General features: G+C 63.3%; 1 protein-coding gene across 1 annotated transcript; it reads left to right on the forward strand.

Annotated features, from left to right (window-relative positions):
• The first annotated feature begins 3,193 nt into the window (after positions 1 to 3,193).
• Positions 3,194 to 11,497, forward strand: IDO2 (indoleamine 2,3-dioxygenase 2). The gene is made up of 10 exons (XM_067312402.1): positions 3,194 to 3,352; positions 4,301 to 4,396; positions 4,993 to 5,112; positions 5,322 to 5,440; positions 5,860 to 5,874; positions 6,525 to 6,624; positions 6,746 to 6,863; positions 7,316 to 7,367; positions 9,347 to 9,495; positions 11,112 to 11,497. Exons 1-10 carry the CDS (start codon positions 3,254 to 3,256, stop codon positions 11,480 to 11,482), a joined length of 1,239 nt encoding a protein of 412 aa, XP_067168503.1. The 5' UTR covers positions 3,194 to 3,253; the 3' UTR covers positions 11,483 to 11,497.
• The last annotated feature ends 223 nt before the right edge of the window (positions 11,498 to 11,720 follow it).

Below are 11,720 nucleotides of genomic sequence, written 5' to 3' on the forward strand. Positions count from 1 at the left end.
CCAGACCGCTGCCCGGGCCACAGAGGCCACCCTGCTCTGCACACCCGCGAGTAACACATCCACTTCACAGGCCCTCTCCGCCCCATCACAGCACCTCCCCGGAGCTAACCTGGACTGACAGAGCACAGCCCCAGCAACACATCACATCATTGATCCCAGTCCCTCGGGCCACTTCCCTCGCCAGCCCTGCCCCAGGCCCCAGGGAACACCTGCAGCAGGACCCCGAGGCTGTGCCAGCACGCAGACCTCCCTCTCCCTGCTGGGGCTCCCCAGCTCTCCACCCCATCCAGCCACCCAAGAAAACACCACCGTTAGCCAGCACTGCCAGGCTGTCCCGCCATCAGGGACAGCACAGACACCCCACAGAGACCCGAGCGCTGGGTGCCAGCAGCATTTGCCTGCCCCCATGGGGGACAGGCTGCTTCCCCAGCAGCACGGGCTCATCCTCAGCTGCAGCCAGCAGGCCACCAGCACGGGAACGCCCAGAGCAGCCCAGGCAGGCTGCTCCTCTACTTCTGCATCACCTGGCCCAGCGCAATGGGCACCTGCCCTGCCAGCCACTGCCTTGCACACACAAAGCCCCGCTCCTGCTCCGGCCACTCTGCCGACCCATCCCGTCCCCACGCTGTGCCCAACTCCTCTGCATTGCTGCCCCACACAGCAGCGCCTGCCGCTCCTCCTCACACTGCTCCCCTTGCACCTAGAGCCTGCCCCGCACGCTGGCGGTACCTTACTGCGCACTCTCGGAGCTCCTGGGCCTCCTCCCGTCCTCATCTACGCCGACTGCATCCTCGCCAACTGGAGGAAACGGGAGCCTCGCAGGTAGGCAGAGCACAAGGCTTCACTGCAAACCGGCCGGTCAAATCCCATGTGGTGGTCCAGTTCCTCAGCTGGTCAGAGCTGCTTGGTCCTGCAGAGCAACAGATGGAAAGATTTTAATGCTATTTTCTCCTTCTCTTCCCCTCTGAACTCCTCCACTCTGCTCTGATGGTGACTGAAGGCCCATGGACATAGAGTAAGTGCAATGACACAGTACCAGGGGACCAGGACGACCAGGGAGGTCGCCAGGCTGTGCATGGCCTGCACACAGCTCCACTAGGGAAAGGGCAGGTGTGCTCGTAGGGGGACAGCAGTGTTCCCACTGCACCGCCCAAAACAAGGGTGCCACACTCCACAACGCACCCACGGGGCCAAAACAGCAGCCCCAGACCATTTGTGAGCGGACAGGTAGCCGGCAGTTGCCATCCAGTCTGGCTGGACTCCCCGTTCAACTTGTTACCGCCAGGGCGGCAGGGGACTGTCCCGGCCCCTGCGGCTCCTGCCCCTGAGCTCCCACTGCAGCACCAGCCCGCACCTTCGTCGCACCCACCCGCCTCCCTGGGCTGCCACCCGTCAAATAAAAGACACCCCAAAAATGCTACACCCTTGCTGAGAGGACACACTTTGCAGAATCTGCACCCACGGTGGGTTCACACAAGAACAGCTTTACGCTGTGCAGAGCACCGACAGCATCTCGGCACACCTGAAAGAGCACCGAAGCACTCCCCAAGGCACCACGGCACAGCACTGACCTGCTCCTTGCGACCCTGTCTCTCCCCGCAGGATCTGGATGTCCCTTCCCCGGTGGGGACAGCAGCAAGTGCTTCTTCCTCGTGTCCGTGCTCGTGCAGGGAGCAGCTGCGCCTGGACTCAAGGTACAGAGCGGAGCGGAACCGGCCGATTGCAGCGGCACAGAGCAGGTGATGCTTTCGGCCGGGCACGGCCACCCCGGGATGGGGCTCTGCTGGGTGCAGACAACAGCAAAGGGGTTCCCACGCTCCGGGGACCTGCCAGCCGCTCTGGGGGCACATTTCACACTGTCACGCCAAGACCGCATGGGGAAAACAAATCTCCACTGGAGAGGCCAAACGCCCACTGAGCTGCGGCGCTGCAGGAGGTATCGGCCACAAGGAGAGGCAGGTCAGCCCTGCGCTTCAAACCACTGTCAGCACAGAGGCTCCCACAGTCCCCAAGCGCTGCAGGGCAGCACTGCTGCAGCCCCCAGACACCCGCGATCCCGCTGACCTGCCTCACGTGCAGCGCGAGAACACACTGCCGATGCTGCCGGGCTGCTCCCTGGCACAGGGGCCGCAGGCAGATGCACCTGGCACCAGCACTGGCACATTGACGTGAGGACAACAACATGCAGGAGCAGCGACAGAGACCCGCACCAGACTGCGCAAACCAGCGGCTCCGCTGCCCACCCGGAAGCTCATCCCAAAGTGCAGGATTTTCTGGAGACGGTGGCACTGGCGCCACCTTGCCCATAAGGTAACCCCCGCTGCTGCGCTGGGGAGGCACCGCTCGAGGTGGCAGCAGCGCTGCACCGCGTGCAATCACTGCTCCAGCATCTCCGTCGCGATCCCTGGGCCGCAGCCACCAGCCCCTGCTGCACTGCTCGCCCTGGTCCCGGCTCCCTCCCGAGGAGAAACACACGGGGAGCAAAACCGCCTGATGGGCAGGGAGGTTTGCTGCTGCCCACCCAGCTCAGACACCCGCAGACCGGGTCATGAGGACAGCCGGAGGCCCCAGCGCCCGCTGGTCACTCCCTGCTCCCAGGGCCACGCGTGCAGGCGCCGGCACGCCGCAGCACATCCTTCCCTGGCGCTCCTGAAAACAGCCCTCACGGCTACCACTTCGCTTGGCACCGGCAAGTTCACAACAACATCAGCTCGCGTTTGCTCATTAGGAAGTTGGCTGGAAATGCGGAGAAAACCGTAAGCGAGAAGACACGCGGGTGAGGACGCTCGGCTCCCTGCCAGGCGGTGCTTCCTTCTGCGGCAGCAACTTCGGCTGCGGCTCCCGCTGCTCCGGCTGTGCCGGGCACACAGCTAGCACACGAAGCGGCAGCACCTCCTGCAAGCTGCCGGACCCTCGCCGGAGGGAGCCTCCCTCAGCCGCCTCCGTGGCTGGATGCCGATGGAGACGGACACTGCTGTTTGCCCGGCGGATAACGACTTATCAGCAACCTTTAACCGTGTTTGCTCGGACCCCCGGCCATTGGGCAGCGCGGGCGCCGCTCCCCCCCGGGACAAGGTTCGGCCCCGCGCCGGCCCCGCTCGCTGGCTCAGCACATACCGGGCGCTGCAGGGAGCGGGCAGCGCCGCGCTCCTCCCGATCCCGGTCCCGATCCAGGTCCTGATCCTGGTCCTGATCCCTGTCCCGATCCGCTGCCGGCCTGGGGAGTCCCGACTCTGCAACCGGCCGCCTGGGGATGGCGTCGAGCGGTGAAAACGAGGAGACCCCACTGCCGTTCACGCTGAGCAGGTTTCAGGTCTCGGAGGATTACGGCTTCCTTCTTCCGAATCCCCTGGTAGGAACCGACTGTCACTGCGTCATCATACTAAAAGAAACATAGGACAGAGAAAAAGTGGGGTGAGCGAACAGCCTTCCACTTGGGTTAAAAGTTAACATTATTTTACAGTAATTTATAAAAAGCAGTAAGGAATGCATCCGGTACTTTGGCTTAGGCAGTGCAAAGGACACGTTCCTCATTTTTGCAGTCGTTGCACTGGTTGCAGCAAGTGGCACAGAGAGGAGGAGAGCGCTCTGCAGTTCAGATGTCGGTTTAGGGGATTTGGGCAAGCAGGAGAGCTCAGGCTGCGGGTCCCGCGTGCCCTTTGCACCTGGGGCTCCCTCTCGGGGACAGACAGACGCTTGTTCGTCAGTCGTTAGCTCACGATTACGCAGGCTAATGCCACAAGCGGAGGGACTGGACGCAGCCCTTCAGCGGGCACCTGGAGCACAGGAGCCAGGCCAGGGGCCTCGGCTCCCTTCGCTTCCCTGGGAAGCGACAGCGCAGCCCTGGCAGATCCCCAGGAAGACCTTTGCGGAGGCGAGGCAGCGGGACAGCAGGCGGCACCCAGGCCCCCCCGGCCGGGCAAAGTCCCCCCTCGCCGGCACCCTGGCTCTTCCCTGGGATCTGTGATCCCCAGCGTCAAGCCGGTGTCCCAGCCCTCCAGGGGTGCCAGCAGCACCCCGTCCTCGTCCCGGCTCCCTCCAACCCCCATCCCACAGCTTCCCTGCATGTCCCCGAGGCTGCCGGTGCTCCCTGACTCCCCAGTTTCCCTGCGCCTCAGCCCAGTTTTGCATTGCGAGCGTCCCCCCAGCACCCGGCTGCATCGGGGCCGCGCTGCTGGGCCGAGGACGCGGCCTCGAGCCTCCCTGCCCCGGAGGCGGCGGGATGCAGCCTCGCGGCACGGAGCCGTGCGGGGCTTGGCGCCTCACTGCCTCTCTCTCCCCTCTCTCCACGCCAACCGAGATGGAGCTGCCGGCTCCCTACGGGCCGTGGATGGAGATCGCCAGCAGCCTGCCTCAGCTCATCGCCAGCCGCCAGCTCCGCTCGCGCCTCCACCAGGTACCCTCGCGGATCCCCGGGGTTTTAGGGCTAAAGAGCATGTAAAGCTGCAAGCACGGAAAAGCAAACCAGCCCTCCCCTCCCGACACGTCCATGTGGGCAGGAGCCTGCTGTATGGGCAGCTTTTTGGGCTGCGGTGCGCTTTCGCTGCTTTAGCCGGTCCCGCCGGGTAGCTTTGCTCGCTTAGGGACAGGTCGGCTCCCAGGAGCGCGTTGCCCGAAGGGACAGCGCTGGGAAACACCCTGGCAGACCTGGCTCCTGAGCCTGGGGACCTGGAGCAAGGACGCTCCCACCAGGAAAATGTGCCACGTACGCAGGCCGGCAAGGCCCGGGTGCATTTCCAAGTAAAACGTGATGCTCGTGCCCCCGCAGCTGGGTTCGAGGTCAGCGCGGGTCACTTCGGCTCTGCAGGAGCAAAGTCTCTTGAGCAGAGTCGCACCGAAACAGCCAACAAGACAAATCCTAACGCGTATCCGCCGCCAAGGAGAGGAAAAGATTGGAGCGCGCTGCAGCCTGCGGCGGCAGGGACCCCCTCCGGATGCCCCGAGGGCCGCGGCTCGGCCGGACCGCGCTGCTCACGAGGGTCTCTTTGGCAGATGCCCCAGCTGAGCGCCGGGGACCTCAGCGGGCGCGAAGAGCTGCACTTGGCTCACCTGGTGCTCAGCTTCCTCACCATGGGCTACCTCTGGCAGGAGGGCGAGGAGGGCACCGTCAAGGTAGGAGCGGCGTGGAGCGCGTTCGCCCGCGCTTGGGCATCCCCGGCCGACGCTGCCCCCAGCAAACCCGCGGGAGCAGCCGGAGGGGGACGAAGCCTTCCCGCCTGGCGCGGAGGAGGAGCGGCCCCTCTCCCGGCCGGCCCCGCGCCGCAGACGGGCACCGCTGCTCGGCCTGACGGCGTTCCTCCTCTCCACGCGGTGCCTTCCAGGTCCTGCCCCGAAACCTGGCCGTCCCCTTCTGGGAGGTCTCGCAGCGCCTTGGCCTCCCCCCCATCCTCAGCCACGCCGACTTCGTGCTGGCCAACTGGAAGAGGAAGACCCCAGGCGGGTAAACGCGCAAAGTCCGGCCTCCGGGCCCAACACAGCTTTTCCAGCGGTCGGGTTAAAAGCGATAAGCCTCGGAGCCGAACGGGGAAGAACGGCCCCCAAACCACTCCTGTTTTGACTCATATGCTGATGAAAAACCATTTAAAACCAACCACCACTCGAGGCCTGTCTTAAGGAGAAGGCTCCTTGGGAGGGTCTTGTCAGGACGGGGGAGAGGCGATCTTTCGGGCCCCCGTCAGCGCAGACGTGCGTGCGCATGCACAAACACACGGGAAACTGGGCGCCCCGGGAGCGCCAGGCTTCGGGACAGCACTCGGGAACGCGTGTATCCCATGCAACACGACCCCTTGCTAACACGATTTGCAATGTCTCTTTCTCCTTTTCTGGTGCCTTTGCTGGCAATGCCCGAAATGCCTTCAGGCCTCTGGAAATTGAGTAAGTATTCAGGATGCTTATTTATTTTTTAACAGCCTTAGCTTTGTTTGACTTGGCTTCGCGGCTCCAACACTGCAGGGCTCTGCTTAGGTTAGACCCAGCTCCGATACACAAGCACAACCCGACAGCTCGGTCTTTGGCACGCGCACACCACTGCCTGGACAACGCGACGACGGGCCGGGTCTCCAGCCCGGCGGGCGCGCGAGGAGGGTTAGGCTCCTGCGGAGGCAGAGCCCTGCGGCTCCGCGGCCCCCGTCCCTTTGGGCTCGGTGTCGGCACCCGATGCAGACGGGAGACTCTGCAGCCTTCGGCTCTGGGTGCCCCCAGGCTCTCCGGTCTGCGAGCTCGGGGTCTCTCCCACGCCTTGGGGCAAGGGGGCCGGGAGGAGGATGCACGGGGCAAGGATGCAACGGCATGGGCTCCCCCAAAAGCACCGCGCACCCTAGTTTGGGGGGCAGGGGCAAAACGACCTAGGCGGCTGCTGGCCACAGCCACAGCAAAGCCTCCGGAGACCGCAGGTCCCGACCGGCCCGTGCCGCTGCCCAGCCCGCCCCTGCGAGCACCGCGGCTGGGTGAGCGCACGCGGGAGACACGGCGCGAGCACCCTGCTCACCCCGCTCGCCCGGCCCTTTCGCCGGCCCTCTTTGCAGAAATCTGGACCCCATCATTTCCCTGCCCGGCGGAGAGAGCCTGAGAGGGTTCATCCTCGTCACCCTCCTGGTGGAGAAGGCAGCCGTGCCCGGGATCAAGGTACTGCGCAGCTGCAAGCCGGCGGGCGCACGTGTGCGCGCTCTCCCTTGCTGCTGTCACCTTGCACAGAGAGCAAACCGGTCCCAGCCCCTTCATGGCTCTCCCTCCCCTTCTCTCGCAGGCGATCGCTCAGGCCATTAACGCCCTCCTGCAGCTTGACGAAGAGACCCTGCATAAAGCCCTGCAGCAGCTGGCAGGGGCCGTTGGGGACATGAGCAAGGCTCTGAGGCGGATGCACGGTACTAACGAACCTCCTGCATGCATGCGCTAGCTCCTCTGGATGCAGCAGCCCCAGCGCCCCGGCACTCGGCCCGTAAAGCACCTCCGGGGGGACGGAGCGGAAGCTACCGCAGCAGCAGGAGAGAGTCAGGTGGGAGCTAAGCGCTCCCGGGCGATGGATGGGGCTGGTGCACCCCAACAGCGACCCCTGCTAAAAGCTGGGGGTGTTTTCAAGACCTGCGGAGCGGAGCCCCCAAACCGCGCATGGCGCGGCCGAGGGCTGCCGCGGGGGCACCGCCGGGAAGGGGCGACGGCGGTCCGCCGCGCGCCGCCCGCCCGCTTCTCCCGCAGCGGATTCAGGCCGCTTCCCAGCTCCGGGGAGGGGAAGTGCCGCCGGACGGGAAAAGCTGACGCAGATGTAACTAATTGCCTTTCGCCCGCAGTACCGTTTATGATCTGATTTCTCTCCTAGATTATGTGGATCCAGCAGTGTTTTACTCTGTGATCCGGATCTTTCTCTCCGGGTAAGTCGGCGCATTTTCCGCTAAAGTGAAAAGTCAGCAGTTTCCGAGGGTGGGGAGGAGCAGGGAAGGGCAGATGGGGGCCGCGGCAGGAGAGCCGGGCTGCCCGGACGAGGAGCAGGGCGGAAAGGCTCCGTCCGCCTCCCCTCCCGCTTCTCGGCATCCCTTGCTTGAACCTCTCCCCAAGCCTGGTCCCTGCGCAGAAACAGCCCTGCCTGCGCGAGAGGAACCATTGCTGCCCTTGGCTCAACAAGACTAAGTTCTCTTTGCTTCGTGCACGGCACGCACACGGCTACGGGGCTGAGCGCGGTCCCTTCCCCCAAGTGCTGCTCTCTAAGGCAACGTCTATAAAAAGCCTCCTGCTGTCGTTTTACTACAATTCCATTAATTAAAAAAACATTTCCCCCAAGTACTCAAACTGTCAGCTGGGCAAGGTAGAAACAGGGTAATGAGAGGCCAAAGCTGCGGTTTTTGTTATCCCTCATCTTCCCTGTGGAGCTGCAAGCATCCCAAACTACTCTGCTCTTGGGCTTCTTGGAGGGTTTCTATTTTTATTTCTGTTCAGCATATCTCAGCATTCCTAAGTCAAAAGGCTCCACACATCCTGATTAGCTTTCCTTCATTTTTTATCCAAGCTGACCTTGCCTTGATGGTCATCAGCCTGCAAAAACATGCCTCTTAAACTCCCTTCTGCTTATAAGAACTTCCCACTAGTAAAGGTTACTATAAATACATCCCTGGGACTGCTAAAAATAATAAGGTATTTGATAATGAAGCTATTTTCAGTTTGTGCAAAATCTGCTCCTGCAGTTAAACAGCCTTAGCAGCCAGTACTGAAAGCTTCATGAAATGGTGCATCCTCCAGAAGGTCAAGAGATATTTTTGTGCCAGGCACATTTTCTCTCTAAAATTATAGCTTCTCTTCCCACTCGTAAGAGCGCATTTATCCGGCTTAGCACAGCAGGCGCATAAACCAGGACGACACAGACCGCGGATTAACGGTGCACAGAGAGGGGGAGGCGAGAAACACTGCCCCGGTCCTGGGCTCGCCCAACGCTGGCGCCTCTTACGAGAGGGAGGAAACCGCACTACGGCACTGTCCTCCGCCGAGGCAGACGGCGGCAGGCCGCCCCGCGCCGCCCTCGGGGACGTTTCTTAAGGGCGGCAGCGGCAGAGCCAGACGCACAGCGCAAACCTCCAGGGCTGCGATGGGCGTTCGGGGGACTGTCACCGATGCAGAGGTGGCCTGACCGCTCCCAGCAGACCGTGGCCATTTCAAGGCATTAATTTATTGGGTACCACTACGTTATTCCGGCCAGGAAAGCCACCACTCCCCTCCTCCCGCTCGACGCGAGCACCAGGACCGGCGCTCGGGCATGTGCCGGCTGCCCCAGCTCCGGCAGCCTGGGCGGCGGACGGAGACGCTGCCACTGCCACCGCGGGAGCTGCCCTGGGATCTGCCCGGGGCTCACGGCAGCCTGCAGAAATCCAGGCGTCTTTTGCTCATAGGCAAAAGGCAACGAGCGATTTCTCCTTCCACCCCTGACCTTTCGGAACAGCTTCCATGGAAGCTAGTGGCTCGGCTCCGGGGTGGATGGGACCTGCGGCGGCCACCCGGCACGCCGGCACAGAGCCCAGCCATGCTCCCCGGCCATCCCTGCTGTCCTGACCCGGACACCAAAGGGGATGGCAGGTTTCCCGGGGGGGGTCTCCGCTCCCCGGCTCGTGCCGAGGCATTGCAGCCTGCAGCCGGGCTCCGCATGGGGCCAAATGCCGGGGAGATGCCGTGCCGGCGGCATGCACCTCGCCGCCACCTTCCCTTCCCACGTTCGTTTGGCGCGCGAGGATGGCTGGGGAGGCTCGGCGAGGAGCAGGCGGCGCACGGCCGGGGCGGGACGGTTGCGCTCAGCATCCGCAGCCCGGTGCAGCGCGGGGGTCCGGCCCGCGGGAGCCCCTCGCCCACCGCCTGCCCCCTCGCCCAGCTGGAGGGACAACCCGGCGATGCCGCACGGGCTGGTCTACCAAGGCGTCTCGGAGGAGCCCTTGGCGTACTCCGGCGGCAGCGCGGCGCAGAGCTCCGTCCTCCACGCCTTCGACGAGCTCCTGGGGATTCGCCACAGCGCGGAAAGCAGTGAGTCAAACGCGCCTTTGGGTTTTTTCCAAACAAAGGAGCGCGGGGGGGAGAACCCGGCCAGCCAGCGCGTTTCCCATGGCCTCGCGCCCAGCAGATTTACCGGCAGATAAAGCCCCGTGTGCATCTCCTGGCCTCAGGCCGCGGAGCCCAGCCGGGGAGGCTCCGCTCAGCGCACCGGGGAGGAAGTCTATAAAGCGGATGCTGGCAGGCGCTTCCACTCCCTTATAAATCCCTGCGCGGACAGGCTGCTTTATCTTTTTGGCGCTTCAGATTTTTACGGCGGTTATATACGGGCGCGGGCGGGAGGGAGCAGAGAACGCCAGCGCCCTGCCAGGAGTTTAGCTCAGCCTTTCACATAGCTCCAACTTCGCCTTGCCCCCGGCTGAAATATTTATCAGAAATTAGTGAAACCGCTCTAACGGCAAAAGAAACGCTGCGAGCGCGGGCCAACGCCTGCCTTTTAGGGCAGGCACAGCCGTAAGGGCGCGCTGACCTGACAGGGGTTTTCTGCCTCGCTTTTGCTGCGCTGCGGGCAGAGGGCTGCCCACGGGCAGAGCCGGCGTCAGGCGCCGCCGCGGGGCTCCCGGCACCCGGGGGTGCCCACGAGCTGGGGCTCAGCCCGGGCAGCCAGACGGCACACCTCCTGCATGGTTTTCCATCGTGGAGGGAAACCCGGGCAGCCCCACATCCCAGCCGGGTCGAGGGGCGGTGGAACGTCTGGGTGAAGAGCAGAGGGCCGTGGTCACCCGGGGCAAGGAGCCGGACCGCGGCACCCTCCAGCGGCTCGGCAAACGCCGGCTGAAAGCCACACGGGGCTCTGAGAGCATTTGCACTTGGCTGCGGACAGGGCCCCTGGCAGATGCTGCTCCTCGTCTCATTGCTTTACGTTACAGCCATTCTTAAAGGTCCTCTAGTGGTTTAACATTAGCTTTATTAGCTTTTCCAGGTGCATAGATAGACCTTCAAAGAGCCAACATGAAGTGGAAAGCGATCCAACATTTCAGTCTGAAGGAACGCCTGGCATCCACATAGATTTCCCACACACCCTTAGCCTACCAAGGATATACGTTATCAACATACGAGAGGGTATTAGACACGAGGATACTTAACATCATGCATTTAAGAAACACAGACGCGCTGCAGGGTCTTTAGCACGCCTCACAACAGGTTTCTAACAACACCTATAGTTGCATGTCACAGGTAAAAACGCCTGGGCATGCAGCGAAGGAGGAGCTGTCTTCAGCCAGTTCTCCTGCAGCAAAGCCAGGCACATCCCCGCTGCCCTCGGCGCGCGCAGGCTCCAGGCAGCACATCTGCTGCCAGCACTGCGGTTTTTGGCAGTCAGTGGAAAAGGCTGCTGGAGAGCGGAGCCGCTCGGTGCAGCAGGCTCCCTCCAGGACGGCCCATGTAAGCCAGGGCCGAGCAGGCTGACCGGGATGCGCCAGCATGGGTTGCTGGAGGAGCTGGCGGAGCGTCTGTGCAGCGCGCAGCGGGAACAGCCGCTGCAGCCCGTGGACTGCGCCGGCGCCCCGGCTCCAGGCTGGCTGCTCCCCGCGAGAGGGTCCGACTGCTTTGGACCCAGACCGATTTCCTCCTCTGCTGCTCTTTTGCAGCCGCGTTCCTGCACAGGATGAGGGACTACATGCCCCCTCCCCACCGAGCCTTTGTGGAAGAGATCCAGCGCGCCCCATCCCTGCGGCAGCACGTCCTCTCCTCCAGGAACGGGAAGCTCTGCGCTGCCTTCAACCAGTGCGTCTCTGCCCTGACGGACTTCAGGACCCACCACATCGCCATCGTCACCAAGTACATCACCACCGCGGCCGCCAAGGCCAAGGCCGGGAGGGGGGAGCCCGCCGACGGGGCCGGCCCCCCGCCGGGGAAGCCACCTTCCTTGCTGGAAGCCAAGGGGACTGGCGGTTCACACATCTTCAGGTTCCTCAAGAGCGTCAGGGACACGACGAGGGAAGGGATGATAAGTGCCTGACCCGTCCTAAAGGTCTCCGAGTCACTGCTGAAAGCAGGTCGAGGGGACCAGCTGACTCAGTTTAGTGTCTGCAGAGCACGAGCCCAAATCTGACTGCAGTGACCCTCACTGAAAGCTTCATCCTAAATAGCCCAATCCCACTTGTGCCGGTCGGAGGCACCGGCACCACGGTGACTTGCTCTTCATCAGAGGCAAAGCATTTGCCCCTCATCATCCATCCCCACCCACGCCAAGTCCA

This window comes from Apteryx mantelli, chromosome 29 (assembly GCF_036417845.1).
Source record: "Apteryx mantelli isolate bAptMan1 chromosome 29, bAptMan1.hap1, whole genome shotgun sequence".
NCBI lineage: Eukaryota > Metazoa > Chordata > Aves > Apterygiformes > Apterygidae > Apteryx > Apteryx mantelli.

Coding starts and splice junctions, on each gene's coding strand:
- IDO2 (XM_067312402.1), top strand. CDS start 3,254: ATGGCGTCGAGCGGTGAAAACGAGGAGACCCCACTGCCGTTCACGCTG. Junction 5,113..5,321: donor GCGAGGAGGGCACCGTCAAG/GTAGGAGCGGCG, acceptor GGTGCCTTCCAG/GTCCTGCCCCGAAACCTGGC. Junction 7,368..9,346: donor ATCCGGATCTTTCTCTCCGG/GTAAGTCGGCGC, acceptor CCCCTCGCCCAG/CTGGAGGGACAACCCGGCGA.